Source organism: Medicago sativa, chromosome 4 (genome assembly GCF_051527215.1).
Source record: "Medicago sativa cultivar Bolivia chromosome 4, Bolivia_mono, whole genome shotgun sequence".
NCBI classification, from domain to species: domain Eukaryota; kingdom Viridiplantae; phylum Streptophyta; class Magnoliopsida; order Fabales; family Fabaceae; genus Medicago; species Medicago sativa.
In genome coordinates, this window is record NC_140752.1 from 77,224,558 (window position 1) to 77,251,704 (window position 27,147).

At 33.9% G+C, this 27,147-nt stretch overlaps 4 protein-coding genes across 51 annotated transcripts; 2 read left to right on the forward strand and 2 right to left on the reverse strand.

Annotated features, from left to right (window-relative positions):
• Window positions 1-979: 979 nt before the first annotated feature.
• LOC146932112 (putative protein disulfide-isomerase A6) lies at window positions 980-2,452 on the reverse strand. 3 transcript variants are annotated; one of them, XR_015006922.1, is made up of 6 exons: window positions 2,359-2,452; window positions 2,147-2,174; window positions 1,898-2,037; window positions 1,558-1,796; window positions 1,430-1,474; window positions 980-1,287 (listed from the first exon to the last, which is right to left on the reverse strand). XR_015006922.1 is itself a non-coding variant. In XM_085703691.1 (5 exons), the coding sequence occupies exons 1-3, from the start codon at window positions 2,436-2,438 to the stop codon at window positions 1,676-1,678; spliced, it is 333 nt and encodes a 110-aa protein (XP_085559817.1). In that variant the 5' UTR covers window positions 2,439-2,446; the 3' UTR covers window positions 980-1,287; window positions 1,430-1,474; window positions 1,558-1,675. The 3 variants fall into 3 exon arrangements, 1 of the variants encoding a protein (XP_085559817.1); XR_015006923.1 differs by lacking the exon at window positions 2,147-2,174 and having other exon boundaries at window positions 2,359-2,446; XM_085703691.1 differs by lacking the exon at window positions 2,147-2,174 and having other exon boundaries at window positions 1,558-1,788; window positions 2,359-2,446.
• Window positions 2,453-4,531: 2,079 nt separating this feature from the next.
• On the reverse strand, window positions 4,532-10,324 carry LOC146932113 (SH3 domain-containing protein 2-like). Of its 46 annotated transcripts, none has more exons than XM_085703706.1 (16): window positions 10,142-10,324; window positions 9,560-9,723; window positions 9,183-9,338; window positions 8,846-8,958; window positions 8,461-8,673; window positions 8,326-8,375; window positions 7,954-8,158; window positions 7,776-7,838; window positions 7,312-7,646; window positions 7,049-7,086; window positions 6,897-6,919; window positions 6,620-6,825; window positions 6,051-6,156; window positions 5,493-5,608; window positions 5,161-5,288; window positions 4,532-4,721 (listed from the first exon to the last, which is right to left on the reverse strand). In XM_085703706.1, exons 5-9 carry the CDS (start codon window positions 8,560-8,562, stop codon window positions 7,347-7,349), a joined length of 720 nt encoding a protein of 239 aa, XP_085559832.1. In that variant the 5' UTR covers window positions 8,563-8,673; window positions 8,846-8,958; window positions 9,183-9,338; window positions 9,560-9,723; window positions 10,142-10,324; the 3' UTR covers window positions 4,532-4,721; window positions 5,161-5,288; window positions 5,493-5,608; window positions 6,051-6,156; window positions 6,620-6,825; window positions 6,897-6,919; window positions 7,049-7,086; window positions 7,312-7,346. The 46 variants fall into 46 exon arrangements, with proteins under 46 accessions (XP_085559832.1, XP_085559836.1, XP_085559847.1 ...); XM_085703710.1 differs by having other exon boundaries at window positions 5,493-5,520; window positions 6,051-6,209; window positions 7,954-8,154; window positions 8,326-8,393; XM_085703721.1 differs by having other exon boundaries at window positions 5,476-5,520; window positions 6,051-6,209; window positions 7,954-8,154; window positions 8,326-8,393.
• A 4,349-nt stretch (window positions 10,325-14,673) lies between these two features.
• On the forward strand, window positions 14,674-20,663 carry FUT11 (fucosyltransferase 11). Its single transcript, XM_085703761.1, has 7 exons — window positions 14,674-15,429; window positions 15,982-16,142; window positions 16,674-16,915; window positions 17,874-17,978; window positions 18,756-18,912; window positions 19,164-19,391; window positions 20,127-20,663. Exons 1-7 carry the CDS (start codon window positions 15,061-15,063, stop codon window positions 20,380-20,382), a joined length of 1,518 nt encoding a protein of 505 aa, XP_085559887.1. The 5' UTR covers window positions 14,674-15,060; the 3' UTR covers window positions 20,383-20,663.
• Window positions 20,664-21,945: 1,282 nt separating this feature from the next.
• NIR1 (nitrite reductase 1) lies at window positions 21,946-24,694 on the forward strand. Its single transcript, XM_085703760.1, has 4 exons — window positions 21,946-22,350; window positions 22,817-23,171; window positions 23,294-23,582; window positions 23,757-24,694. Exons 1-4 carry the CDS (start codon window positions 21,984-21,986, stop codon window positions 24,495-24,497), a joined length of 1,752 nt encoding a protein of 583 aa, XP_085559886.1. The 5' UTR covers window positions 21,946-21,983; the 3' UTR covers window positions 24,498-24,694.
• Window positions 24,695-27,147: the final 2,453 nt, after the last annotated feature.

The following is a 27,147-nucleotide window of genomic DNA, read 5'->3' on the forward strand; positions in this document are numbered from 1 at the left end:
ATACATTAAGATACAAATTGCCTTATTCAAGCTTGAGCAAGATGTTCAAATTACGGAACATTGCTATTCTTTGTAAATTTGAGAACAAAAGTCGCATAATCCGAATATTTGTGATGCATGGTCTAAGGCATAACATAAAAGATAACATAACAACCATTGCCATTACATACATAGTGTACTGCAGCAGAAATATAGTTGTTGCCATGTATGTAGTGTACAACCAATTTAAGGTTGATTACAAAAAAAGGGTTGTATTACTAAATCCAAACCTTATTTAAAACATATTGTCATTGAAATATTATACATAATACACATGCCAGCATACAACTTCCAAATCGAATAGCAGCTTGTCGTCTTCTTGTAGGTGATTGTCCCTAACAAACTGGAACCAACCTCCTCCCAAGGATTTTTCGGCCTTGTTACGCTCAGCGGTAATGAGGCGGCAATCATATTCTTGACCGGTAAGCACATAGTTGTATTTTTCAAAGAAGTAGCTGCATTTTTCACATTCTAGCAAATTAATGGAAAGAGCAGAACATGAGTGAAAATGCAAACTTCATATTCATAAAAAAAAAAAAAGATCAAAAACAAAATCTAAGGGAAAAAAAATTTAATCTAATATAACAATAAAAAAAAGGGTTCTTAAACGCATGGTTATTTGATTTTTTTTCAAAAATGATATAATGATATAAAAGATGGAAAAAACCAAGAATAAAAGAAAATTGTCAAAGAATGGATGATAATTACTATAGCCACTTTTGAACATCTAAATTTATTTGAATCTTGAAATAAAGGGGAATGGAGAGAAGTTTCTTTGTAACACTATTTATGGTTCTCACGCAAATTTTTTTTTTTATGGTTCAAGCAAACATTATAGTTCGAGTATCTGCTAATAAATACTGTTACAAACTAAGATATATGATGACCAAGGTTTTTCTATATGTCCCGGCAGTCAACGTCATTTTTTCTTTACCTTAAATAACAGTCCAAATTGTGTAATTTGCATTTTTAGAACTTCAATAGACTTGAATTTGTACATAGTATTGTTGCTAAAAAGGTACAAATTCAATGGAACCTAATCTCGTGCTTCCAATAAGGTATTAGTCATAGTATTGTTGCTAAAGGTGTCCTTCTCACTCTATACTCATGAAACTCTCTCTTTTGAAAAGAAACCAGGCTACTTTGGTTGTGCAAGTGCAATACTTTCATCGTAATTAGTTTAATCTTCATTGGTTCCAATCGAGGATCATTCGTCGATCCCAATTTAAGAAGCTGCAGCCATAAATCCTGTGTGACAAGAAAACCATAATATTAAAAGAGAGGAACAAATAAAATGGAAAAAAAAAAAAGAGATACATTTTTGCAATTGAGCTCGCAAACACAAACACACAGAGGGAACATATTTAATTTAAAACATCAAAGAAGCTACCTGCAGCTTAACCTTAGTGTCCAGCACCATAAGCTCTCTTCCAGCCTAAAATCACAAAGTTAATAATGTTAGGAGCCATATGCATCAATTGATGCACAAGTAGCACTATCCCGGGGATGTTAACTTACAGCTCTCTCGAGTGGGCTAAGATTGTCTGCTAAAGGATCCTTGCTGGTCAACACAGGTAAGATAGAGATAGAAAGTACAAATAAATTCCAATGTGATAGGACAGAAAAGATGGGGATATCAGTCAAGCCTTGCAGCAGAACCCTTAAGCGTATTAACTTCCTCTCCAAGTCGTGAAAAGACAACCTTCTTCTCATCGTCGTCAACATTCACAAACTCCTTCACCAAGCCATCTAGAGACCTAAAGCATGAATAATTAGTTCACTCAGCTATCAAGTATATTATTCTAGTCTCTTTTGATGCTAAACATATATTTTAAACTAACTTTAGAAGTAAGCTTACCATGTTCATCACAGTTGGTGCCACATCTCGCATTAATTAAAACTACAAAATTGTCCAAATCGCGACCACCAACATAATCTTCACCGGTTTTATTGTTCTTTGGGGAAAAATTAAATGTGGGATAGGAATGAACATCATATCTGAAGAAATTTGTAAAAACAGTATCATGATCAACCTTGATATATTCATAATCAGGGGAAACTCATCAAACTATGATAAAAGTAGTCTTAGACATGAGAACATCCTTACATAAGCAAGGTCCTTGCAATGACCACACCTAAAGATAATAGCAGTGAATTTGTTAAGACAAAAGTGTAAAGTAATCATTCCTTTTTACTCCAAACACACAGCTATTATTAGAAATTGTTTTAGAGAAAACCAAAGCAAATTTTTTGTTAAAAATAAACACCAAACTAAAATCAAAATCAAAGTTACGCAAACAGAACAAAGTATATGCTGACCTTTTTCTGAGGTCTTTTTGATGGTTCATCCTCACTCTCCTTCTCACTCTCATTAGAGTCGGAACTATCCTTGTCAACATTCATCTTGTAACATCCCATTATTTTATATATGTATTTTTAAATGATTTTTTTTGACTTGTCACTTAGTTGTTCAATAATTTATTTTATGTGTGAGAAATTTCACAAAATCCTGGCATTCCTTACTTTGGTTTATTAATTAGGTTTTCTTTCATATAGTTCATTTTTATTAATCAATTTGGTGTGACAAAGATAGGATAATCATTCCTTACATAATTTATTTTTATTCAAATAATTTAATCCTGTATTTTTATTTATAATCTATTTTAGAGTTAATAATTTATATTATATTAACTATTTTATTTTTGGTTCTTTATTTTGACATGGTCATCCACATTCTTTTTGGGGCCTAATTGCCAAGCCATACACATTGCAACTACCTCCTAAGTTTTAGGTTAGTGGCATCGCTGGGAGAAAACAAAAAGAAAGATAACAACCCATGTTCTTTTATTGTGGCATAATAATAGTAGTTACTAGAGATTTAGCTTGTACAATTTACGTGTATAGTTCCTCTCTCTAAACGCCATTTTATTCCTAGAATTGTGGAGTCAATGAAATATTTAATAGTCAAATTCTTCCACAATCAGATTAGCTTCCACTCATTCAATTACACGAGCCACTGCAATCCTCACTAATTCCTTGCATCCATTTCCTTTCGGTTAGACAAACTCTCTCTTTGGTTTCACGACACCACACAGTTTCCCAACCATATTCATTCTCAAGATACACAATTATCACCTCAATTCAATATTACTTAATTACTAGGTTACCCTTTTTCTTTCATGCCCAAATTTTGAAGATCACGACATCTTCATTTGGAACCAAAAATCTGAATTATAATTTGAAGTTCTCTTCATATTATATTTGTGAAGACTTCGGATCATCCTCCCGCATCCTTGTTTGGCTAGACTTAACGGAGCAAGAGCAAGTGTGCGTTGATTTATAGTTAACCTGTTAGGAAGAAAAGCATCTAAGGTAAGGGCTCTAGTCTTGACCATGATTTAACTGAAAATGATAGATTATGATGTTGAATTTGATATGCTTCTTGATTTAATGGATAAGTGAAAATATTTATTGTGTTTTATTATTTTTCTTGTAGCTGCTATTATAAGAATTTGTGAGTTGCAATTTTATTAGAGTATGTGATTTGATGGATATGATTTATTATTTGTGAAATGAGAAATGTTGATTTATTATTTGTGAAATGAGAAATGTTGTTGAATTAAAGTGATTTTTGTTGTGTATGTGGTTTAGTGTTTGTTTTAAAGCTTACTGATTATGAAGTATAGTGATAATGTGAAATTCATAAATTATGTGGTTCAAGAGTCGGAAAAGTTTGTAATTTACAGAAAGAGTGCATAGCATGCATATCATTGCATTTGATGGATTCTTAAGTGCCAAATGGGGCGATTCAATGGAATATTAAGTGCCAAGGAGGGCGATTATTATATTATTTTATCAAGTGCCAAATGGGGCGATTCAATGGATTTTTAAGTGCCAAGAAGGGCGATTATTATTATTATTTCAATGGATTTTAAGTGCCAAATGGGGCGATTATTATTATATGCCAAATGGGGCGATTCATTATTAAATGCCAAATGGGGCGATTAAAACTATTATGCCAATTGGGGCGATATCCGGATCATTGTCTATTTGCATTTCATGCATTTGCATTTCATGCATTTGCATCAACATTGAGTATTGAGTCTTGTGTTTGTTCTTATAGTATATTTTAGAGTGATGAATATTTTAAATTAAAAAGAAGTGTTTTAGCACGACTCCTAGATGATGGTTGTATATTCTTATTTGATGTCTTAATTTATTATTGATTTTATTTCATGGGTGTTGAAGACTAACCCTTACAACCAACATTTTAGGTACCAAAGAAGAGATGATGTGTGCTTGATGTTTTGCTTGAAGCGTGTTCGCGGGGAAACAAATTTGGGTTTTTCTGAATTGTAATTTAAATTAGTTTAACTATTCTTGTAAAAGAAAGAAATATAAGTAATGTTCTGGATTAAAAATCCAGGACGTTACACATCTTATCCTGTCAATTACGGAAAGTTTTATATATAAATAGTTTTACACATATAAATATATAAACTGAATATATATATAATTGAAACCGGAATATAAATAGTTCCCAACATATCATTCATCTTGCACCAACACTCACAAATTTTACAGTCTTTGTGATAATATAATTCCCAACATATAAATATATCCACGAGAATCTTTCATCACATTCTCCTGTCTGTTCAGTGCTGAATTTGACCCCAAATGATCTATAAGAATCATCCACGTAACAAAACACTCAGAAATCTTCAAAAATAAAATCCTACATTAAGAAATAAAGCTAGACTACTTGCATACAAAACAATGATCCAAATTGACATAAAACAATGAAGAAACTCACATTTTCATTTTTGCGGAAAGTAACCTCCTTTGCAAAGGTACTCTAATTATAATCTCACATAATTCCAATTTTAATGCATGTTTGAATTGAAATCGAGTTTAGTAAAATCACTGTGACACTATCATTTCACTGAAGCTCTAAATTGTGTCAAAATCACAGTGTCGCGTATGATTTTATCAAACTTAGCACTAAATCAGATCTCCATGATTTTACAATCTTAACAGAAACTCGTTTTAAAATGCCAAGACTCTTTCAAAGCTCAATGTAACTGCTACAAAAGTATTACACAGTATATCAGAAAATCACACCTTTAGGTATGTGACATACGCAGATTTCACGTGTCCTCCCTTATTCAGCTCTGACATCATTGACAACAAATGTAACTTCGGGCAATTCTTCGTAATGATCAAGTCCAGATAAGATAACCATCGGAGAACTGCATTTACCAAATTATAATAGAATAATGATCAGTTTTAGCCCCACTCCAAGAAGAAAAACATTAAGAATATATCAATGAACAAAATATGCATCACAATATAGCTGAATCAAAGTGCAATATGAATAGATATTTGATTCAGCTATATAAGATAAAAAAGAGAGGAAAATGTTGATATATTACTTACAGTAAAGATGAGCTTACCTCATTTCATACTTGAGCCTTGTTTTACCTACAGAATCAGATTAAAAGAGAAAGGAACATTTCAGTATATACTTTACTTCCACCATTCTGGTGTGGTTAACCTGCAACTGGTTAACCTGCGGTATGACAACTTTTTGATTAAATCGCATATCATTGAACATTAGCGGTTATAGTGTAACGGAATTTGTACAAATAACTATTTTAAGGTTGGAGTTAAAAGGTCCTACAAAGAGCACATTCATCTAGAGTCAGGCCAGGACCACTAAACATTTATTTAAGTCTCTGGCTAATCAAATTGTGTTTTTTACAAAAAAAAAAAAAGATAAATAATAATAGGTACATTGAGCTTTTTACACATTATATGGTTCAGTTAAGTACTTTAGTTTTTTTTTTTTAAAAGAGTTAGGTATTTAGTTATTACGGTTAATGTATAATTTAAGCTTTTCATTCATAACTTTTTTACTTAATAGTTCTAAAAAATATTAATTACTGTAATAAAAAATATTAGTTCTAAAAAATATAGCAAATAACAATTGAAGTTTGTCAAGGCATACATACCAGTGGCATATAAAGGAGTTTTAGTGTCTTTAAATCCTCGAAAAACTCCCTGCATTGCTAATGAAAGAAGAACCGCAGGATCACCAAGAGATCTCAATTTCAAGTACTGCTGTGCAGGATGTAGCATAGGAGAATCCCGTACAAATGATTCATATTAGCCTATAAGTCTCGTAATGTTTAAACAAAAGTAATTACAGAAGTCACACTTATTAAAGTTAAATACTCAAAGATACAGGACATGCCATGAGAAAGGTTTACAGAAAAAGTACCAATTACATTTACACTTGTACATAAAAAGAATTTAATCCATAGATACCATCACACCTACTTATACCAATTCTTAACCACGATGTTATACTTTCCCACAGATTATACTTTGAGCAATTCTTGTCATTTCAGTCCAACAGAAAACATATAGAAACATAGAAAATCAAATAATAACAATAAAAAATCAATGCATTCATTTGGGGGAATTTCTAATCATGCAAAACAACCTAATTTTTTTACGTCATCTCACTCAATTTCACAAAATTAAATCCAAGGGAAGTATTACACTAACAGGAACTCACATGTTTTGAGTTGATTCCCTTCAAAAGCTCCAAGCTGCTATCAGACCCCAAGCTTCTACCTTAGTTCATAATTCCTTTTCTTGCATCTAACACCAAAATAGAATCAAAACAGCTCCAACTAACACACATGCAATCAGAGGCTAATCAATTAGCATGTGATAAAAACCAGATTTTTTACAACAGGGACATCAATTTTCAGCACTTTCCTGCAGTAAAAAATACAATTAAAAAAGACAGTTTTCTACACAAATTTTCTACACAAATTTTCAGTACTAACCATCACTTTAATCTTATTGTTCACTTGAAAAGATATACATTACATGAAATTAATACAATGCAGAGGTCAGTAAGGACTAAAAATAACGAATCAAAAAGAACTCTTATTCATATTTGGAAGGATTTTCGGCCCAAAATGATTTGCGTGCGTACCTTCTTTCATCTTCTCTACAGCTTCAAGCAAAGGTTTTCTATTAATTTTCCGCAACCACAGAAAAAAAAATATAACCACATATCAGAATTCATACCAAAGGAACAGTTTATTCACAAACCCATACAAAAGGGAAAGTTTGGTCCCGTAAGACTTATAAATGATTAAGATAGAATCAAGCTCAATACATCAAATTAAAAAAGGTAGATTTATATATATGGCTGCAATTGCATTAAGAGAAGATAATTTTGATGTAACTACAGACCTTTCGAATGACAATATAATCCCCAACTGATAGATTCAGCTCCACTTCAGACACAGCAGAGTATGGGAATAAAACATGCAAAAAGAGTAAATAAAAGTTACAAAGGAGAAAACAACCACTTGTTTAACAATTTGTAATATGTGTGTGGCCCCGTGTATAAGAAAAGATCTCTTAATAACCTCTCCTAAGAAGTAACCCATGCTGTCTGTCGATCCGTTATGTGTCGTCTGTGAAGCATAAACACCATTCACTTCTTCATATGGTGGGGGTGGTGGCATGCTGTTATCCATACTGGGAGTAGGAGGGGCTTCAATTCGTTGTCTTTCTGATATCATCTATATAAATATACATATAGCACATAATCATACATTTATAACTTAAGAAAATTACAGATATATTAATCAGCTTATTGTACTTCTCAAAAACAAATAAAACAACAAAATGATAAAAGGATGAGTGCTTACCTTCCCCTCAAGCTGATCAAGAATTTGTAGGACTACTTGGTGATAAGAACGCTCCGCTTCAACCTTCATTAGAAGAAATAAAATGCGCGATTAATTAAAAGTTACAATTTGTTATTAACTAAGATCCAAATTTTCATTAAACTGAAGAACTACAAAATCATAAGAAAAAACTGCATACCATTGCTATAAGACGTTGAAGGGTTAACCTCTGCTGCTGTGCTTCAACAGCAGCCAATGCTGCAGTTGCTTCCCTCCCCAATATGTTCATGTTTGACTTCAGGTCTTGCAGCTTTGCTTCTGCTGCTTCTAATTTCATAGCAATCTCAGAATTGCCTGGCAATTCTCTTACTTTTGCCTGACGTTTAGAAACTTCAATAGTCTGTCTAGGTTCAAAAGACAAAGTAATTACAAGTCAATATAGGTAAATGCAATTGATGATAAAACATGTACTGAAACACTGGAGAAGACAAAGATTATAAAGAGTAGATGAGAAATTTAAATGGAAGCAACAGGTTTTGAAAAGTCAAGTGAAAGATAAACCCCGTAATACCTGGGCTTCAGCATCCTGTCGCATTCTATCATGAAACAAACTTCCAATTCCTACCATGAAAATTTTCCCTGCAACTACATAGATTAACATAAAAGACTAACAAAGCTCAACAATAAGATTTCAAGCAATACTTACATTGCTTAAACGATTAATTGAGCGCTCCACAAGCAAAGAGACAACAACAGGCCAGGTAGGAGTCAAGGCCAATGACCTTGGTTCTTTTACAGTTTCTGCCATCTTGAACTATCCAAAACCAAAGTCCAAACCTTATATATGGAGGGCCTTTCAGTTCATGTTATCTGCAGATCAAGTTCTTCCTCCACTTTACTGAGGTCTTCCTCCACTTTTCTGTATATAAAGGTCATTCAGATTGTGTCATTGTGTATCAAAAGTAAAGAAATTACAGGCAATGAATCGAAATCTTATGAATCAAAGAGAAACGGGTTTAACAGACGAAATGAAAGTTTGCAAGGAGGAAAATTACACACACAGACTATATAGAATCAGAATGATACCATACCTGTCCTTATTCTTTTGACCCTTCTTCTTATTTGTAATCCCACCACTGCGCTCAAGCTCCAACGCCTTTAGTTTATTTTTATAAGCAGATGTCTTCTTCACCATGGCCACAGCCTTAATTAACAAAAAAAAAAAAGTCAGTGCAATAAATCTGGATGTTTTAATCTTCTGAAAACATTTCACAAATAACAAATAGAGCAAGTTTCGATTAAGCCGTAGCCAATATGTCATGAGCCCAATTTTTACAACTGTGGCTGTCACCATAATTCCTAGCACTCAAGGACCATGAAATGAACAAATAATATAAATAACAAAATTGCAATAGTGAAATATTATACCAAGAATCAGGCTAGATAACCTCCCTATAGAATCAGGCAACCAATCAACTTGGTCCATCAACTTGTCCTGGAGCTTGAGATCACGAGTTCCTTTCTTTGCAGAAACCTCAATTATGCTAGCAAGTTTAATCAAACTCAACATATCACCATCTTGACCTACAAAACAACATCCCATCAGCACAACATTCCATCAAAGTCTAATTCGACAGCAATTTAGGCAACATCAACAACATTAGAGACCGCAATTCTCAACGATATCAAGAATAGCGACACAACCGATCGTTATCATTACTACTACCATGGTTTAAAACCTTGAATATGGCTATCCAAACAAACAAAAACATAAATAACAAAATTGCAATAGTCAAATATTATACCTGTAGCAGTTGTGAATTTTAATGATGAATCCAAACCCATTATGGTAGAATGTAGACTTGGACTTGCTCACATAACTATCATCTCTTGTAAACAATTCAGAACCCTTGGCAGAAACATCTTTCTCAACACGAACCAAGGTAGAAGAACCAACACTTGAAGGAACCTGCTTATCAAAACCACTTTTAGAACCAAAACCAGAAGCCAAATTCTTCGAAAAATTCGTCGAAACCGTTGAAGAAGAACCATTAGAATAACCAATTTTCCTAGAATTTGAACCATTAGAACCACCACTTGGATTTGAAACACAATTAGAAGCTCTCTGAATCAATTCATCAAACAGTGAATGAACATTCTCAAAAACTAATATGGCCCTTCATAATGTTTAACACAAACAAAAACCCAGTAACATTAGGCACAAACAAAAACAAAACACCAGGCCAAAACAAAAACATGCAACAACAAATCAAAACCTCAATCGATTAACACCAAACAATCTCAATCGCACAAAAGAAAAAGGAAAACAAAGAAACTAAAAATCACAAAAAAGAAACATGCATGCCGATCAAAAATCAAAAACCCACCTTTGATCGATGATGAAGAAAAACTGAAGAAGAAGGTGGGTTTCTCAGTTTCTCCTTTCTCAATTTCTCAGAATCCCGCAACCGTGAGAGCTAAGCATGCACGACGGTCGTTTTTGGAGAGAACGGTTTTAGGGAGAAGAGGAGAAAACACGTTTTTTTAGAGAGAGAAATGAAGAATGAAATGGGGAAAATTCTGTTAAATGACCATATATATATAGGGGAAAGACAACAATTACCAAAATGCCCCAGAAGGGCAAAATGGTAAAAAAAACAGCCAACTATTTTTATATTTAGTTTAGTAGAAGGTTAGAATACTAACAAAAAGTCAACAACAATAACAACTCCGCTCGATATGCACTAAACAACTTGACTACCTACCATCAAAGATTTGGTATATCATATTCCCAGTGTTTTTCGTTGATGTATATTGAACATTAGCGTCACCTAATCATATCTACTCATATAAATAAATTAGAGAAATGATATTCTAACAACCATTTTGTGACAACCTATGTGACAACTTTATCTCTCATACTCACATTATCTTTTTATTTTCTCTCTCTATTGCTTTGGTTTCCGTGTCACTATCTACTTTTCCTTTGAAAATTGATGGTTGTCACAAAAGTTGTTGATTTTTGGTTGTTAGAATATCATTGCTCAATAAATTATTATAAAAAGTTGAAGAGTACTCGTTACCACTCCTACTTCAGTTTCGATGTCAAATGATCTATCGACAAGATAACATTTCAATTCCCATTAGCGAAAGGGAAACTAGAAAATAAATTGTTAGTCTCACTTATATTAAATATAGAATGAGATTTTTTTTTTTGACAAGGCAAATATAGAATGAGATGTACTTTTTTTTATTTGTTTCGTATATGAAAAATGAAAGGATTGCACAAAAAAAAAAAAAAACTAACTAGAAAGGTGCACCAGTCTAACAATAAAAGATACCCCTACAAAAACAATAAAAGATAGATGCGCCCGTTTATTTAAAAAGACAATTTCCTTCAATTAGAAGTTCTTGAAAAACTACTTTTTTTTTTTGAACAGCAAATTTTATTAAACACCAGATCCTTGCAAAAACTACTTAAAAAAACAAATCTTGCAAAAACTTGATTAAAAAAATGTTCTTGCCAAAATATATCATAATTAGTAAAAAATGAATAAATTACTTAGATATCATATAGATCGGATAAAATTCAAAATTGAATTAATTTTTTTCTTCATGAATTTGAAATTGATTATCTTCAAATAAAGATCAGATTTATTATAATCAAATTAAATATATTAATAAGACACTTAAATTTCACATTTCACTTACACTTTATCATATGATAGTTTGAAGTATTATGATTATGTATGTGTGTAGGGTGGGAATAGGCCAGACCGTCCGTCAGGGGTCTATGGCTTGGCCTACTAAAAGCCCGGTTCGGCCTAACTCGTTTAATAAATGAGTCAAGCTTGAGCTTTTTAAAAAGCCTATTAATTTAGTTAGGTCGGGCTAAGGCTTATAAAAAAGCCTATCAAGCCTATCAGGCAGGCCCGTACATGAGTATATTACATTTTTCCATATTTATTATTTATATTTATATATATCTAAAAAGAAATACTATCCTTCAAATTCTCATACCACAATTATTATTATTTCAGTTTATTTTATTTTGTATTTTAGATACAACACAACTCTTGGTATTTCCCTCATATATCAGATGAACTTCATCTAATGAGGCAAGAGTTACTCACACCAATTACCAACCACCAAAAAGATAACACACGGTACCTACAAATTTTTAATTTAATTTGTATCTAATTAATGTTTATCATATATTAAGTATGTTGCATAAATTGAAAGGAAATTTTTATTTTTGATGAATAGACTCTGTTTAAAATTTGTAACACAAACTAGGCTTTTAGACAAGCTAATAGGTCAGGCCAGACTTTTAAAAAGGTCAGGTCAGGCTTAAAATAAAGTCTTTGACAGGTAAAAAGCCAAGGCTTAGGCTTTAGTTTTTTCAGCTAGGCCTAGCCTATTTAACAAAAGCCCGGCTCGGCCCGGCTCATTCCCACCCCTATGTGAAAGAATGTATAATGAATATATGCATTTGTACAAAAAGTAACATTATGATTTTTTTTTATAGAATTTTTTAATACACCAGTCATATCTATTTCATGAAATAAAATTAATCAAATTTGACTAATATATATTTTAAAACCAAAAAAAATGAAAAAAAATTGTTGAATAAGTTTGACTTATCTTAATAGAAAAAAGAATAAGTTTGACTTAGGAAACGTGATTAGTTGCGTAAATCATAGTAGTATTTTATGTGAGTGCCTTTTGTTCACTTGCATACCAAAAAAATATTGTAAATAAGCTATAATTTCTTTTTTGACTGGAGGTTTTATATTGATTAACAAATGTAATAAAGTGACTAATTTTCTAACACCTTTTTTTTTGAAGAGGCCAAAACGAATTATATAACTAAAAATGGGCATTCTCAAGTGTGCCAGAAGAGAATACCAAAAAGTTAATTACAACATAGTAACAAAAAAGAATCATCAGAAACTAATAAGATTAAGCAAACACAACAAGGGACTTAACCATCAACTATGGTACTGACAAGCCAAAAAAGCAAAATTAGTCGTAGCCCATGAAAAAGAGAACAACTTAACATTCTCCAGAAGCTGTAGAATTGAGCTTTCTTTTTTCTTTCTTTCTTAAAGATCATGTTGTTCCGTTCCTTCCAAATAATCCAAGTGCTCGCAAACCAAAACAAAAGCGTAATGGAATGCCTAACATTAAAGAAACCTGATAAATTACCAAACTATGTAATTTGATCCGAAATAACAAAAGGATTAACAGAAGAAAAACCAATCCGCTTTCGAGCAAGATGCCACAACGAACCAAAGAAGTGACACTCTAAGAATAAGTGATTCACGGTCTCTAAATCACCGCAGCCACCAACACAAGATCGAGAACCCGGAGGAATAATGCCTCTACGAAATAAATTGTCTTTTGTAGGTAATCTATTTCGAAAAAGCCGCAATGCAAACACACTCACCTTCAAATGAACATATTTGTGCAAAGTAAGATTTGGGACTGCTAAATATTGATCAGAGGCCATACTAGTAAGTAAACGGTAAGCACCACAAACAATACACCCATCGCCTGCTCAGGAAACCACACCCAGCCATCCTCTAAATCATTATGCAAAGACGCAGTGAGAAGTAAAGTCTTACACTCCTCTAACAACTCCTTCCCCCACGCCAACAACCTCCGTCTCCACTTCCAAGTTTCACCTCCTTCACCCCAATCTAAAGCAACACCTCTCTTGATTTGTAAATAAAGGTATTGAATTGCTACACCAAAAAAAAAAAAAAAGGTATTGAATTGATTACTTTTATAACAATAAAATTTAGATGAGTTGGGTTCGAGAGCTCATCTGAGTTCGAGAATGTTTTAAAACTCAAAGAAAACTTACAAAAAATACTTATAAAAAATATCTATCAATCCTGTACGGTGTATGAATCAATTCTTTATCAATTGAATCCCCGATTTATAAATATTGCATTAATTTAAATTAATTGTTAGTTATTACTCTCATATACTTTTTTTTTTTGTCAGGTAGCCTAGTGACTAGAATTCACCTTATAAGGTGAATAAGTGGGGTGTCCGGGGTTCGAACCCCGACATCTGCATATAATAATACATTGTCCTACCAACTGAGCTATGCTCACGGGACATTACTCTCATATACTATTATAGTATATATATATATATATTACAAAGTGCGTTATTTGAACAACCATTTACATAACAACTTATAAAACAACCATAAATTTATAAAAAAAGATAAATATTAACACAAAAACAAAATAATAAAAAAAGAAAGTAAAATCATAATCTAAATTCAAGAGAAAAAAATTAGGCTTAATTAATGATTTGGTCCCTTAAGTTATTTGTTGGTTACATTTTGGTCCCATAAGTTATTAACGTTACAATTTGGTCCCTTAAGTTACTTTTTGGTTTCGTTTTGGTCCCTTAACTATTAAAAGTTTCGTTTTGGTCCCTTAACTTATTTTTTGGTTTCGTTTTGGTCCCTTAACTTATTTTTTGGTTTCGTTTTGGTCCCTCCAAAAAATAAGTTAAGGGACCAAAACGAAACCAAAAAATAAGTTAATGGACCAAAAGGAAACCAAAAAATAAGTTAAGGGACCAAAACGAAACCAAAAAATAAGTTAAGGGACCAAAACGAAACTTTTAATAGTTAAGGGACCAAAACGAAACCAAAAAGTAACTTAAGAGACCAAATTGTAACGTTAATAACTTATGGGACCAAAATGTAACCAACAAATAACTTAAGGGACCAAAAGAGTAATTAAGCCAAAAAATTATCACAAAGTCATAAATTGATCGCGCAAATATCATTTCTTTAACTTTAAACCAAAGAAAAGACAGTTGATGTGCACCTGATAGGAACCCATCTCAAAAGCCCAAATATAAATTGAACATTGCCAAAGTAAATCATTTCACAAAGGATAAGTGTTAGAAAAACCCTCTTCTTAATTTTACGTCGTTTTGTTTTTGTTGTTTATTGCTTGTGCTTATTGGTTTCAGTAGTTTCACTGAATAAATAATTCAGCAAAACCACTCCGTAGACTTTGAACATTGAAAAATCTTTGCCCCATTGACGACTAAAGTGCAATCTTTGCATTTCTTTTCGTCGACGGAGGCACAATTACTAAAACCTTTTTCAACCGTCGACTTTTCTCTCTCTTCAATGGAATCGTGCTTGTAACGCAACGCAGCCCATTTCAACTACCTCCACAAGCTTCATTTTTTCCATCTTCAATCCAAGTTTTTGGGTGAAAAAATAGTGGGAAATCAAGGAATTGAAGATTGGAGGTAGAATTAATTGATGGGTCTCGTTTCAAGAACAACAACAACAACAACAACCCAAGAAGGTTTACCAGTTTCAGTTTCAACAACGGTTCCGAAGAAGAAATGGTCGAATTTAATGCCTTTATTTGTAGCACTTGTGGTTATTGCGGAGATCGCGTTTTTGGGTAGGTTGGATATGGCTAAGAACGCAGCTATGGTTGCTGACTTGTTCTACCGGTCACGTGCGGTGGTTGAAGGTGATGATTTTGGGTTAGAGACAGTTGGTGGTGGTAAGAATTTGGAATTAGAGAGAGAAACTTGTGAGGAGTGGTTGGAGAGAGAGGATGCTGTTACATATTCAAGGAACTTTAATAAGGAACCTGTTTTTGTTTCTGGAGCTGAACAGGTTTATCTTCTTTTTCTTCTTCTTCTTTAATGTTCTTTTAAGATTAGTGTTGATTGCTGTTATCTTTTTAGAAAAACTATGTAGTTGTAGCAAATTTGTGTTTGGTGTCTGGAGCTGAGAAGTTTAGTTGACTTTCACTGTGATTTTTTATGCCATGTGAATTATTTGTATCAAGGATTGTGATGAGTTTGTTTTTCCTTTTTGATGAAATTTATTCACAAGCTAGATGATTATGGTACTTTAAGCATATTCAAACTCAACCAGGTTAAGCTGTTCTTAATCTGTTCTGTGGTTTATTTCCTGATGGTGAGCTATAGACTTTGCAGTCACGCGTTTTTTATCTGCAGGGTTTGAACTTGTATCGTATATGACACACTTTATCTGAAAAATGTTGTTTTTGGCAGCCAAAATATTGATATTTTGATTTTCAGTGACAAGATTAATCATGGTTTTTTACTTTCTAGCAAAGTGTATTCACATATGTTACCTCCTGATTATTGTTCTTATGAAGTCTTGTTTTCTGCCTAAAGTTATTAGTTCATTCAAATGCAGGAATGGAAGTCATGTTCAGTGGGATGTAAATTTGGGTTTAATGGGGACCGGAAACCTGAGGCTGCATTTGGCTTACCTCAGCAAGCTGGAACAGCAAGTGTTCTGAGATCAATGGAGTCGGCACAATACTATGCAGAGAACAATCTTGCCATGGCACGACGGTGGGTAAGCACTTGTATAAAGTGTTGATTCATTACATTTGATTGGATCATTTGTTTCGTATATGTTACTTAATATTGCATGACATTTTAGAGAAACCATTAGAAAAGGTTTAGAGGTCAATGAGTTGGATCCAAATATGGTTTTTGATAGAACATTATGGCGTCATTTGATCCATGTAGCCGACCCCACTTAGTGGGATAAGGCTTGGTTGTTGTTGTTGTTGTATTTTAGTATGGTTCTATAGTTCCATGGAAATGTGAGGGGTAATGCAGAAACTTTTGTGGTTTAATGTGGTACTATGTTTTGATTTGCAGCAATATGAATATCTTCTCTCATTTTTGACTGGATTTAAAACCAGGTGTACCTTTCATTGCGAGTGCTAATCAGTGCATAATGCTTACCTTTGTTTTTAGTTTTCATCAATTGAACTTCGTTTTTCTTGTTTTCTAAGGAGAGCATTTCCTATTTCAATTTTTTTTAGAAAAAAGTGTTGATAATCAAACTGATGTTTCTTTGTCATTGTCTACTAGGAGGGGATATCACATTGTAATGACAACCAGTCTATCATCTGACGTCCCTGTTGGATATTTTTCATGGGCTGAGTATGACATCATGGCACCGATAAAGCCAAAAACTGAAAAAGCTCTTGCAGCTGCTTTTATTTCCAATTGTGGTGCTCGAAATTTCCGATTGCAAGCTCTTGAAGCCCTAGAAAAAACAAACATCTCGATCGACTCTTATGGTAGTTGTCATAGGAATCGTGATGGAAGAGGTAAGTTGTAAATCTTTTGACGTTTTCAAAATGCCAATGTCTGATTATGATGTTTTCAAAATTGAAGTTGCATTATCCCCACTTTTGCTGCATTATCTTGTTTGGAATACGGAGGAACAAAGTCACTGGGTTGTAGATCGTAACATGGTTGCAAATGCTTCCTAGTTTTTGAAAATAACTTCTCTATCCATGTATAAAATGCTTTCTGATGAGTGCCACTGGACCTAAAGCATGGTAGGAGCACACATGACTTATTGCTTCTGCTACAAACATTTGATCCATAGATCTTGGCATCAAGATTTATAAATGAGAGGCTCTTACAACTTTTTTAAACTGAGAAAAACCTGTAAACTTAATGCCTAATCCTGTCAGATGAAGAATTTTAAAAGGGTCTTACTCTAAACTTTAACTCAGTGATTTGGATAATACTGTATTATCAGTATGTTCCCTTTGATTTCTCTATTTTCCCATTTTTTGTTTCTTCCTTTCCTTCTTGGGTTCCTGCATCAGTAGTCCAGATTTTCTGTTGGTGCAGAACATTAAAACTTTATGACGAAAGAAGAAACTTTATTTAAAAGAATGAAGGAGTTGGAAGTAGAAGTGTCCTTCCACTTTCTTGAACTTTTGTTTCTAATAATGCTTTTTGAAAGAATTGGTGGGGTTGGTTGTCTGCACAAAACACAAAATTATCCTTGAAGATCTATATTGGTGTTAAACCCAAACAATCATCCTTGAAGATTTATACTGGCGTTGAACACAAACAAACGCAAGATACGCCAACAATTCGATATGAAAAGTCTGCATGATTATGTTTATTATAAATGTGCAAAATCCAGTATGGACTTGAAATTGTTCCCATTGTTTATGTATGACAATTAACTTCCAAACTTCCAATGAATTTTTGTTGTTCGTATTTGTGAATGTATATTTGTATGATTATTATTCTATTTTGTCGCAGTGGACAAACTGGAAACCCTGACGCGCTACAAATTTAGCTTAGCATTTGAAAATTCTAACGAGGAGGATTATGTAACTGAAAAGTTTTTTCAGTCGCTTGTTGCTGGTATGGAATATATTTGAGAATCCTCTCTTACTTTCATTTACCAGTTATTCAAATTCAACACATGTGGAATAGTTGTTCAAGGGATTTAGAACTGCTTTATTTTGTCTATCCAAAAACAAATTAAAAGTTATTTTGGTTCTTGCTTCCATTTGGTTTTTTCTCCATCAGTTGTGAAAATTTTATGTTTCCGCAATGCAATTGCCAAAGTTTATTTAGAGTTGAAGCTCAATTTTGGATAACTTGGACAAAATTAAGAGTGATAAATTGTTCACAATTGAATTTTTAGTCGTTTTTATAATTGCAGGATAAAGTAGACATTATTTTGTTATAATTAACCATCTTAGACAATGCTGCTTTAATTCTCTACCCATCTGAATCTGATCTAGTATCAGTGTCTATTGGCAATGCCTGCATTAATACTTTGCATTCTGTGAATGAGCTTTGAGGTGATGAACCAAACAAAAATTATGGTACATTGGGTAGTAAATGGTACTCTAAGTACAAATTGTAGCAATTTTATTGCAAATGAAGTGGACTTTTACAGTAATCTCCTGAAAGACAATTTTTTCTCTAATACGTGATAAATGATCTTATATTAATATACCAATATACCATTGCGTCATATTCTACTATAGTAGAGAAAAGTGAATTTCCATGTATAATGGTGGAAAATTTTATAGCGGGGGTTGGATTCTTAAAAGTTAAAAGTTTCACACTTGAAATATCAACGATACACCTCTTACAAAACTTCTTCTGCAAATCAATCTCTTGTTGTAGGAACTATCCCTGTGGTTGTTGGTCCTCCAAATATTCAAGATTTTGCTCCTTCTCCTGATTCATTTTTATATATCAAAGAACTAGAGGATGTTGAGTCTGTTGCCAAGTCCATGAGATACCTAGCAGAAAACCCTGAAGCATATAATCATTCATTGAGGTAAAATTACATGATGAAAACAAACAAGTTTCTTCGGTTGCTCTTCCTTTTCTGCATCCCTCTCGTATTAAGTCATTATGTTATTTATTTACATTGCACCCAAGGACTTAACACCATAATTGGATCCTAGAATATTGCAGTATATAATCTGGGCATCTTGAGCTTATTTGGTTTTAAAATGTGAATGGATTTGTTATGTTCTTTTTGTATTTTGTGATTTGTGGATTCATGCTGAGTTATCTTCTTAATAGGTGGAAGTATGAAGGGCCATCTGATTCTTTCAAAGCCCTTGTGGATATGGCAGCTGTACATTCATCTTGCCGCCTTTGCATTCACTTGGCCACAAAGAGTAGAGAGAAGGAAGAGAAGAGCCCAGACTTCAAGAAGCGACCTTGCAAGTGCACTCGAGGGTCAGAAACTGTATATCATATCTATGTGAGAGAAAGGGGAACATTTGAGATGGAGTCCATTTACTTGAGGTATACTTATTATTTTGATCAATAAATTTGTATACTTCTTATTTAGATCAATAAATTTGTCATTAAGCTATAATCCAAAATAAATTACGATCAAATATGCAAATGTTAGCCAGTACTTGTGTTAAACTTGATGGCATCTCTTGGTTTCTTTGGCAATCACATGCCTAAGAAATAAATACTATCATATGATTGTGTTTGGTCAGACTTCAGAGTCAGATGACTCTGTTTGGATAAACAGCTTAATTAAGCGCTTATAGAATATCATATGATTGTGTTTGGTCAGACTTCAGAGCATCTCTTGGTTTCTCTGGCAATCATATGCCTAAGAAATAAATAGTATCATATGATTGTGTTTGGTCAGACTTCAGAGTCAGATGACCCTGTTTGGGTAAACAGCTTAATTAAGTGCTTATAGAATAAGCGCTTATCATATAAGTGCTTTTGTACAGTTATTTCTATAAAAGTAGAAGAAATAGTCATATTGTTTTAATATAAGCTATCCTGGAGAGCTTGTGGAAATAACCAGAAAAGAACTTATGGACATGTCATGAGCTGTTTCCATAAGATCTCCCTAACAGTCTCAAAAGTGTTTATGCCAGTAGATAAATTCAAATAAGTCAATCTAAACAGACCCTAAATCCATTATGGTACCTATCATTTTAGCTTATTCCATCTTTATTAAGAATGTCATGAGATAACATAATGATAACACATTATTTTGACACAAATGGGCAGATCTAGCAATTTAACTCTGGAGTCCTTCAAGACTGCTGTTCTTACGAAGTTCACGTCCCTGAATCATGTTCCTGTATGGAAGCCTGAAAGACCTCAAATTCTAAAAGGTGGCGATAAATTGAAGGTTTACAAAATATACCCTGCGGGCTTGACACAGAGGCAAGCTCTTTATACCTTCCAGTTCAACGGGGATGTTGATTTCAGAAGTCACTTGGAAAGCAATCCTTGTGCCAAGTTTGAAGTAATTTTTGTGTAGCATATGTTGAGCTACCTACAATTTACATGATCACCTAGCATTAGCTCTTTCACTTAACTGAGAGAATGAAGTTTTAGGAATGAGTATGACCATGGAGTCGGCATGGCTTTGTAATGCCTACCCTACTTTGGCCAACTCATCAGGGATTTACATTCAGAAAATATACATGACTTCAACCATACTTAAACCCCTTTTTGTAAGATAACTGAATGTTCATATTTAATGTTGGGTTATAGTGTTTTTACTTGATTATATCCAGACAGTTACTAGTTGGACAACAAGATTGTGGGTTTGTACTGTTATTTTTTTTTTAGCAGAAACACCTTATCTTTTGTTTCGTTTGAATGTAGAATGAAAATAAAAGAAAGAAAATATAACATCATCGGCCGCGCTTGTCTAATTTCGGGCAGTTAGGATCCTCTCCGGTCACCGGAAAGTTTCAGTAGAAGAAACAAAACACCGTGACTAAAATGATACTATTATTTTATTTATTGTGTTTTTCTTTTTTCTACCGGAACTTTTTAGAACGGATCCCAACTCGTTCCGGGGCAGCTACAACTGAAACAAAAGATAATATTTTCTCTCTCTTCAGAAATGTAAGTTTTCCTTTACAGATACCCATTCACCATTTGATTCAGATGTGGTGACTAGAGATAAAGCATACTAATTTGACTCTTGGAAACCCATAAAGTTTATGTTATCCGTGTTCTGGACCAATCCACTTGGGGGCATAACCTGTGTCTATGTGTGGTTTGGTTTCCATTCTGATTTATGCGGCGACTTGTAATTTAAAATCTAAGAGGGGCAGACATTGAACAATCCCAATATTTTAATAACTTATGCAAGATTTTTTTTATTAATGATGATATGTTTGTGACTGAGATTGAGTCATACATTTCACTAAGAAATGGTTCCAAGTACCAAACAATCATGACCCAGTTGCAAACATGACGTTCGGGAGTGGTCACTTTGATAGTTCAATTTCATCTTGGCTTCTTATTCCTTTTATAATTCTAATTCTTCTTGTGTAAACTATTTCATGTCATTTATTTTGCCTCACTAACTCAATTTTGCATATAACAATGATAAGTGATATTTTGACTCACAAAATTTACATCAAATTTCGACATCGTTTATTATGTTCATTGGATGATTAACAAATATAACAAACTTTGCAACTAATTAACCACCAACTGAATAGAATTAACTATAACTATGAAAGTCGTTAACCATATTTTTTAGATGTATATATCATCCGTTGAATGTAATTAATCATATATTTGAACTAAGTTATCCTACAACTTAAAGAACTCGGTTCGAGACCCGGGGATAAAAATGTAATGAAACTTTAATGTTGACTTTGACACCGCACCACATGTGCCTTTTACATATAGTTTATATGACAAGTAATGACAATCCTTGCTCTATTATAAGGCGACCCTTAGCTCCAACCAAAGGACGATGGAGTTAAGAAAGAAACTCTTGCTTACTTGTAAGGTCCACACTTCTTCACTCACCTCTCAATTTCATCCTACAAAAATGTCCAAACTTCTCTTTCTCACAATCACAAACTCATTCCAAACACACTCTCTTCTCCAAAAATGTCTTCCTTCTCAGTACGTTTCCTCACTCCACCATCCATCACTCGTCCCAACAAAACATGGCTACTATCTGCTGCAACTCCATCAGTTGCACCTGTTTCAACACCGCAAGTTGATGCATCAAGGTTGGAGCCTAGAGTTGAGGAAAAAGATGGTTACTGGGTTTTGAAGGAAGAGTATAGAGGAGGTATTAATCCTCAGGAGAAAGTTAAGATTCAGAAAGAACCTATGAAGCTTTTTATGGAAGGTGGGATTAATGATTTGGCTAATATGTCTCTTGAAGAGATTGAAAGCTCTAAGCTTACTAAAGATGATATTGATGTTAGACTTAAATGGCTTGGTCTTTTTCATAGAAGGAAACATCATTGTAAGTTTTTTTACTTTCTTTTTATACTTCAAAGTTCTCTCATACTCTGTATTTGTTTATTAGTTTTTGTAGACTTAAATATTCTCTTTGATTTACATAGTGAAACTCCATTTTTGTTTCCGAAATTGTAGTGTGTATAGTCTAGAAAATTAAGAAGTAGACAAAATGATTTATGAGATTGTAAATTGTAGGCTTTTTATCAATTTATTAATTTTAGAGACCAAAATTTGCCTATCTTATTTGGACCAATTTATTGTATGTTAGGATCGACATGAGTTTAGCAAAATCATGACGGCACCATGACTGTGTTGAAGCTTCTTTGTGTAACTTTAACCAAAATTATACGGCACACCATGATTATGCAAACTCACCGTCAATCCAAACATAGAAATTCAGTGTTAATCTTTGTGACAATAAAAAACTATTGAGTTATGTTGTACTAATTTATTTCCATTGTGAAACTCAGATGGTAGATTTATGATGAGACTAAAACTCCCAAATGGGGGAACAACAAGTGCTCAAACAAGATACTTGGCGAGTGTGATAAAAAAATATGGCAAAGACGGATGTGCTGATGTGACAACGAGGCAGAATTGGCAAATTCGAGGTGTAACGTTACCTGATGTCCCTGAAATTCTTAAGGGCCTTGCAGAGGTCGGCTTGACAAGTCTGCAGAGTGGAATGGACAATGTTCGAAACCCAGTTGGTAACCCTCTTGCTGGTATTGACCCTGATGAGATTGTTGATACAAGACCTTACACCAATTTGCTGTCCCAATTCATCACTGCTAATTCACTTGGTAATCCAACCATTACAAACTTGTAAGTCTAAACTATCTCATCTTTATATTTCACTCATTATATCATATTAGTAGTTAGTTACTTGCATTGCAAGCATTACGTGACCGTGTGTAGCCTCTAAATCCTTTTGATAATATGTGCAGGCCAAGGAAGTGGAATGTATGTGTGATAGGTTCCCATGATCTTTTCGAGCATCCGCATATTAACGATCTTGCTTATATGCCTGCTAATAAGGATGGTCGATTTGGATTCAACTTATTGGTGGGTGGTTTCTTTAGTCCCAAGCGATGTGCTGAAGCAGTTCCACTTGATGCATGGGTCTCTGCAGATGATGTTATCCCACTTTGTAAAGCTGTCCTTGAGACCTATAGGGACCTCGGCACAAGAGGGAATAGACAGAAAACCAGAATGATGTGGTTGATCGATGAACTTGTAAGTTACCACTTTTTTTCTTCACATATTATTAACTAAAGTGACTTTAACGACCATTTTACAATTGAAATTTAAGTGGATTTTAGCCCTATCATTACAAGAACAAATTTGTTAATTCACTAGCAAGAGCAATTCCACTTTGGCTTGGACATGACAAGTGTTTGTGAAATGCAGGGGATAGAAGTATTCAGATCAGAGGTGGAAAAAAGAATGCCAGAGAAGAAGCTAGAGAGAGCATCCAAAGAAGAACTTGTCCAAAAACAATGGGAAAGAAGAGACATCTTAGGTGTTCATCCACAAAAACAAGAAGGTTTAAGCTATGTTGGAATTCACATTCCAGTTGGTAGAATCCAAGCAGATGAGATGGATGAGCTAGCTCGTATTGCCGACGAATACGGAACCGGCGAACTAAGGCTAACCGTAGAGCAAAACATAATAATTCCAAATGTGGAAAACTCAAAACTTGATGCATTGCTAAATGAACCTCTCTTGAAAGACAAATTCTCACCAGAACCTTCCATCCTAATGAAAACACTTGTGGCATGCACTGGTAACCAATTTTGTGGCCAAGCAATAATTGAAACAAAACAAAGAGCTTTAAAAGTAACTGAAGAAGTTGAGAGATATGTGGCTGTGAGCAAACCAGTGAGAATGCATTGGACTGGTTGTCCTAACACATGTGGTCAAGTTCAGGTTGCTGATATTGGTTTTATGGGTTGTATGGCTAGGGATGAAAATGGTAAGGCTACTGAAGGTGTTGATATTTTCCTTGGTGGGAGAATTGGAAGTGATTCTCATTTAGCTGAGGTGTATAAGAAAGGTGTCCCTTGCAAGGACTTGGTGCCTATTGTAGCTGACATTTTGGTTAAATATTTTGGAGCTGTCCAAAGGAATAGAGAAGAAGGGGATGATTAAAGTATATAGGTATTTGGTGATTTTAATTGCCTCTACACAAAATTATTATGTTCTGTCCAAAATATAAAGTCACAAGGGATAATTGAGATTGAGATGCAGCACGCCACACATGAACTTGTACATTTGGACAAGTCATTTTTCATTGCTATTTTATAAGTTACACTTTGAATTTTATAATAAATTTTATTTTATTTCAAGGACCAGATTTTATAAGGAAACCGCTAATCTAACTATCTTTACTCGTAATTTGTCATTTGAGAGCTATGGAGATCGTTGAGTTTACGTATGAGTATTTAGTCTCACATTAATTATGAATGGTCAAAATGTTAAATTTATAAGAGATGTAATCCATATACCTAATGCATTAAAAATTTGGATGGAGATGCGACGCCCCCCTTTTTTGTGGTCCTGACGTATAGACTTGTTGTCGCTTCTGGTGCACTCTCATACTTCCCAACAAGGAGAAAAAACTACCATAACAATTAACAAACTAACATTTGTTATTTAAAAAAACATACAGATACTGTTTTTTCCCATTTATTAGGAAGATGATGGCTTGAATTTTAATGGCTGAGTTTATTTTTTCTTTGGTCAGGAGTGCAAGTATCGTGAAAACTAAATATGCTATGACTTTAAACATTGTGTTGATATATGATTAGTTTTCAAGTTACTTAAAAAGTGGCAAACTAGTCTAGTGGTTCTCTCCCTTCCTTGTAGTTCAAGGAACATGGGTTTGAACTCTGTCCAAATTTCTGTACTTTTAATTATCCATACATTTAAAAGCTATATACCACATCATTATATTCAAGTCAATGACCATGCGGCCTGCCACATTAGCATCGATGTACACATTAATTTTAAGTGGCATGAACACATTAACATTTCATAAAAGTTATATGCCACATCATCATTCAAGTCTATGCACACATGGTCAACACATTAGTACCAATCAATTTGAAGTGGCACGAACACATCATTATTTCAATTTGAAACGTTTTGGACACAATAACAAAAACTAATTGTTGTTTAAAATTAAGTAGTGTTAACGTCATTTTAACTAGGTTTTCTCAACAATAAAACGTCATTTTTTTTGAGAGAAAAACGTCATTTTAAATAGGTTATAACTCATTAAATAGAGTGCTTATAAAACTACCGATCTCTATAGGCTCTCTGACATCACATTGAGGCGTTTGTTTAGCAAAAGGACCTATTGTGGATGCTATTAAACACCTACTTAAGTTTTTTATTTTTATTTTTATTGTTGATCAGATTAGATTGGATGTAGGTATTGTTGTGATGCTACAAACTCAAACAATCTCCAGCTGTTAGAGAACTTCGAAAATGAATGCATCACGGGTGCACACTTAGATATCCAGGTCAACTTGGTTGGGATAAACGGTTGGATATTGGACTTTAATTACTTGTTGTTGGGCTATATGATTGAGCATGACTTAATTGTGTGAAAACTGCTATTTTCCCTTTTATTTTCCTCATTTCCACCTCGAACTTCTAAAATTAACCCCAACACAAGTTAATTCATGTTGGCTATCGAACGTGAGTTAACTTACACTGCCTACAACTAGCGGCAGAATAAAATAAATTCCCAAACAGGAATTAAGTCCCGTTGATCCACTCTTTTGATTTTTCTCAACACAAATATGATGTGTGCTGGCTTCAAGAATCTATATCAACACTTGTCCCATCAAGGGACACCAACTCTACAATTACATCAAGTTTCTAATGCAATTGTAGAGTTGGTGTCCCTTGATAGGACAGGTGTTGATATAGATTCTTAAAGCCAACACACATCATATTCTAGTGTTGAGAAAAATTAAAAGAGAGGATCAACGAGACTTAAGTTCCATGGGGATTTTTTTTAGCAACAGTTAACTGCCGCTAGTTGTAGGCACCACAAGTGAAATCATGTTTGGTAGCCAACGTGAGTTTTGCGTTGGGTTAATTTTGGATGTTTGGGGTGGGATGAGCAAAAATGAAAGGGAAAAGAGCGGTTTTCTGATGGTGTTGGTTGATTCCATGTTGGTTCAAATCACATGGTATTGGATTTGGCCCAATGGACCATGTTGAACGTAAAAGTTACTTGATGATTCGCCTAATAGTTTTCAACATTGATTCTCTTATTTTCTCCAACCGATTATATCGAGGAAGAAACTTTGCTCCTCAATTGAGTTTCTTAGCTCCTCCAAAGAGTGTTAGGTCCGCACTGTTGGATTTTGTGAACTAGTAAGCTAATGAAAACATAAGTAAAATTGAACCATGATAAATTGCAATAAAAGGATAGTTTGATTGATTTATGTGCGTCAAAATGATATTTACGATGGATATTTAAAGACAAAACTCGTATCTTATCGATCAATCATCACGGCCTACAAAATCTAACCCTAACTGTCTTAGTCAACTAAACTCGCGAGTAGTGTGTGTATTTGTGTCCGTTACTGGGTGTGCGAAATCTCTCCCTTCTAGTCCGCTTATTAAAGTTAACGTGGATGTGACTAGATCCGTGAACAATAAATAGGGTACTAAAGTTGTTACTCGTGATATTAATGAATTGGCGATGACTGCGGCTACTTGGTGTTTTCAGGCTCTTCATGATTCGGATGTTGTCGAAGCCATGAGTTTGAGACTAGCTCTC

Coding starts and splice junctions, on each gene's coding strand:
- LOC146932113 (XM_085703703.1), bottom strand. CDS start 8,562: ATGGCAGAAACTGTAAAAGAACCAAGGTCATTGGCCTTGACTCCTACC. Junction 8,376..8,460: donor CAATTAATCGTTTAAGCAAT/GTAAGTATTGCT, acceptor TTTTCATGGTAG/GAATTGGAAGTTTGTTTCAT. Junction 7,647..7,775: donor TTGATCAGCTTGAGGGGAAG/GTAAGCACTCAT, acceptor ATATTTATATAG/ATGATATCAGAAAGACAACG.
- NIR1 (XM_085703760.1), top strand. CDS start 21,984: ATGTCTTCCTTCTCAGTACGTTTCCTCACTCCACCATCCATCACTCGT. Junction 22,351..22,816: donor TCATAGAAGGAAACATCATT/GTAAGTTTTTTT, acceptor TGTGAAACTCAG/ATGGTAGATTTATGATGAGA. Junction 23,583..23,756: donor TGTGGTTGATCGATGAACTT/GTAAGTTACCAC, acceptor TGTGAAATGCAG/GGGATAGAAGTATTCAGATC.
- LOC146932112 (XM_085703691.1), bottom strand. CDS start 2,438: ATGTTGACAAGGATAGTTCCGACTCTAATGAGAGTGAGAAGGAGAGTG. Junction 2,038..2,358: donor CAAAAAGACCTCAGAAAAAG/GTCAGCATATAC, acceptor AAATTTCTTCAG/ATATGATGTTCATTCCTATC. Junction 1,789..1,897: donor CACCAACTGTGATGAACATG/GTAAGCTTACTT, acceptor TTAGGTCTCTAG/ATGGCTTGGTGAAGGAGTTT.
- FUT11 (XM_085703761.1), top strand. CDS start 15,061: ATGGGTCTCGTTTCAAGAACAACAACAACAACAACAACCCAAGAAGGT. Junction 17,979..18,755: donor TTTTCAGTCGCTTGTTGCTG/GTATGGAATATA, acceptor CTCTTGTTGTAG/GAACTATCCCTGTGGTTGTT. Junction 19,392..20,126: donor ATGGAGTCCATTTACTTGAG/GTATACTTATTA, acceptor ACAAATGGGCAG/ATCTAGCAATTTAACTCTGG.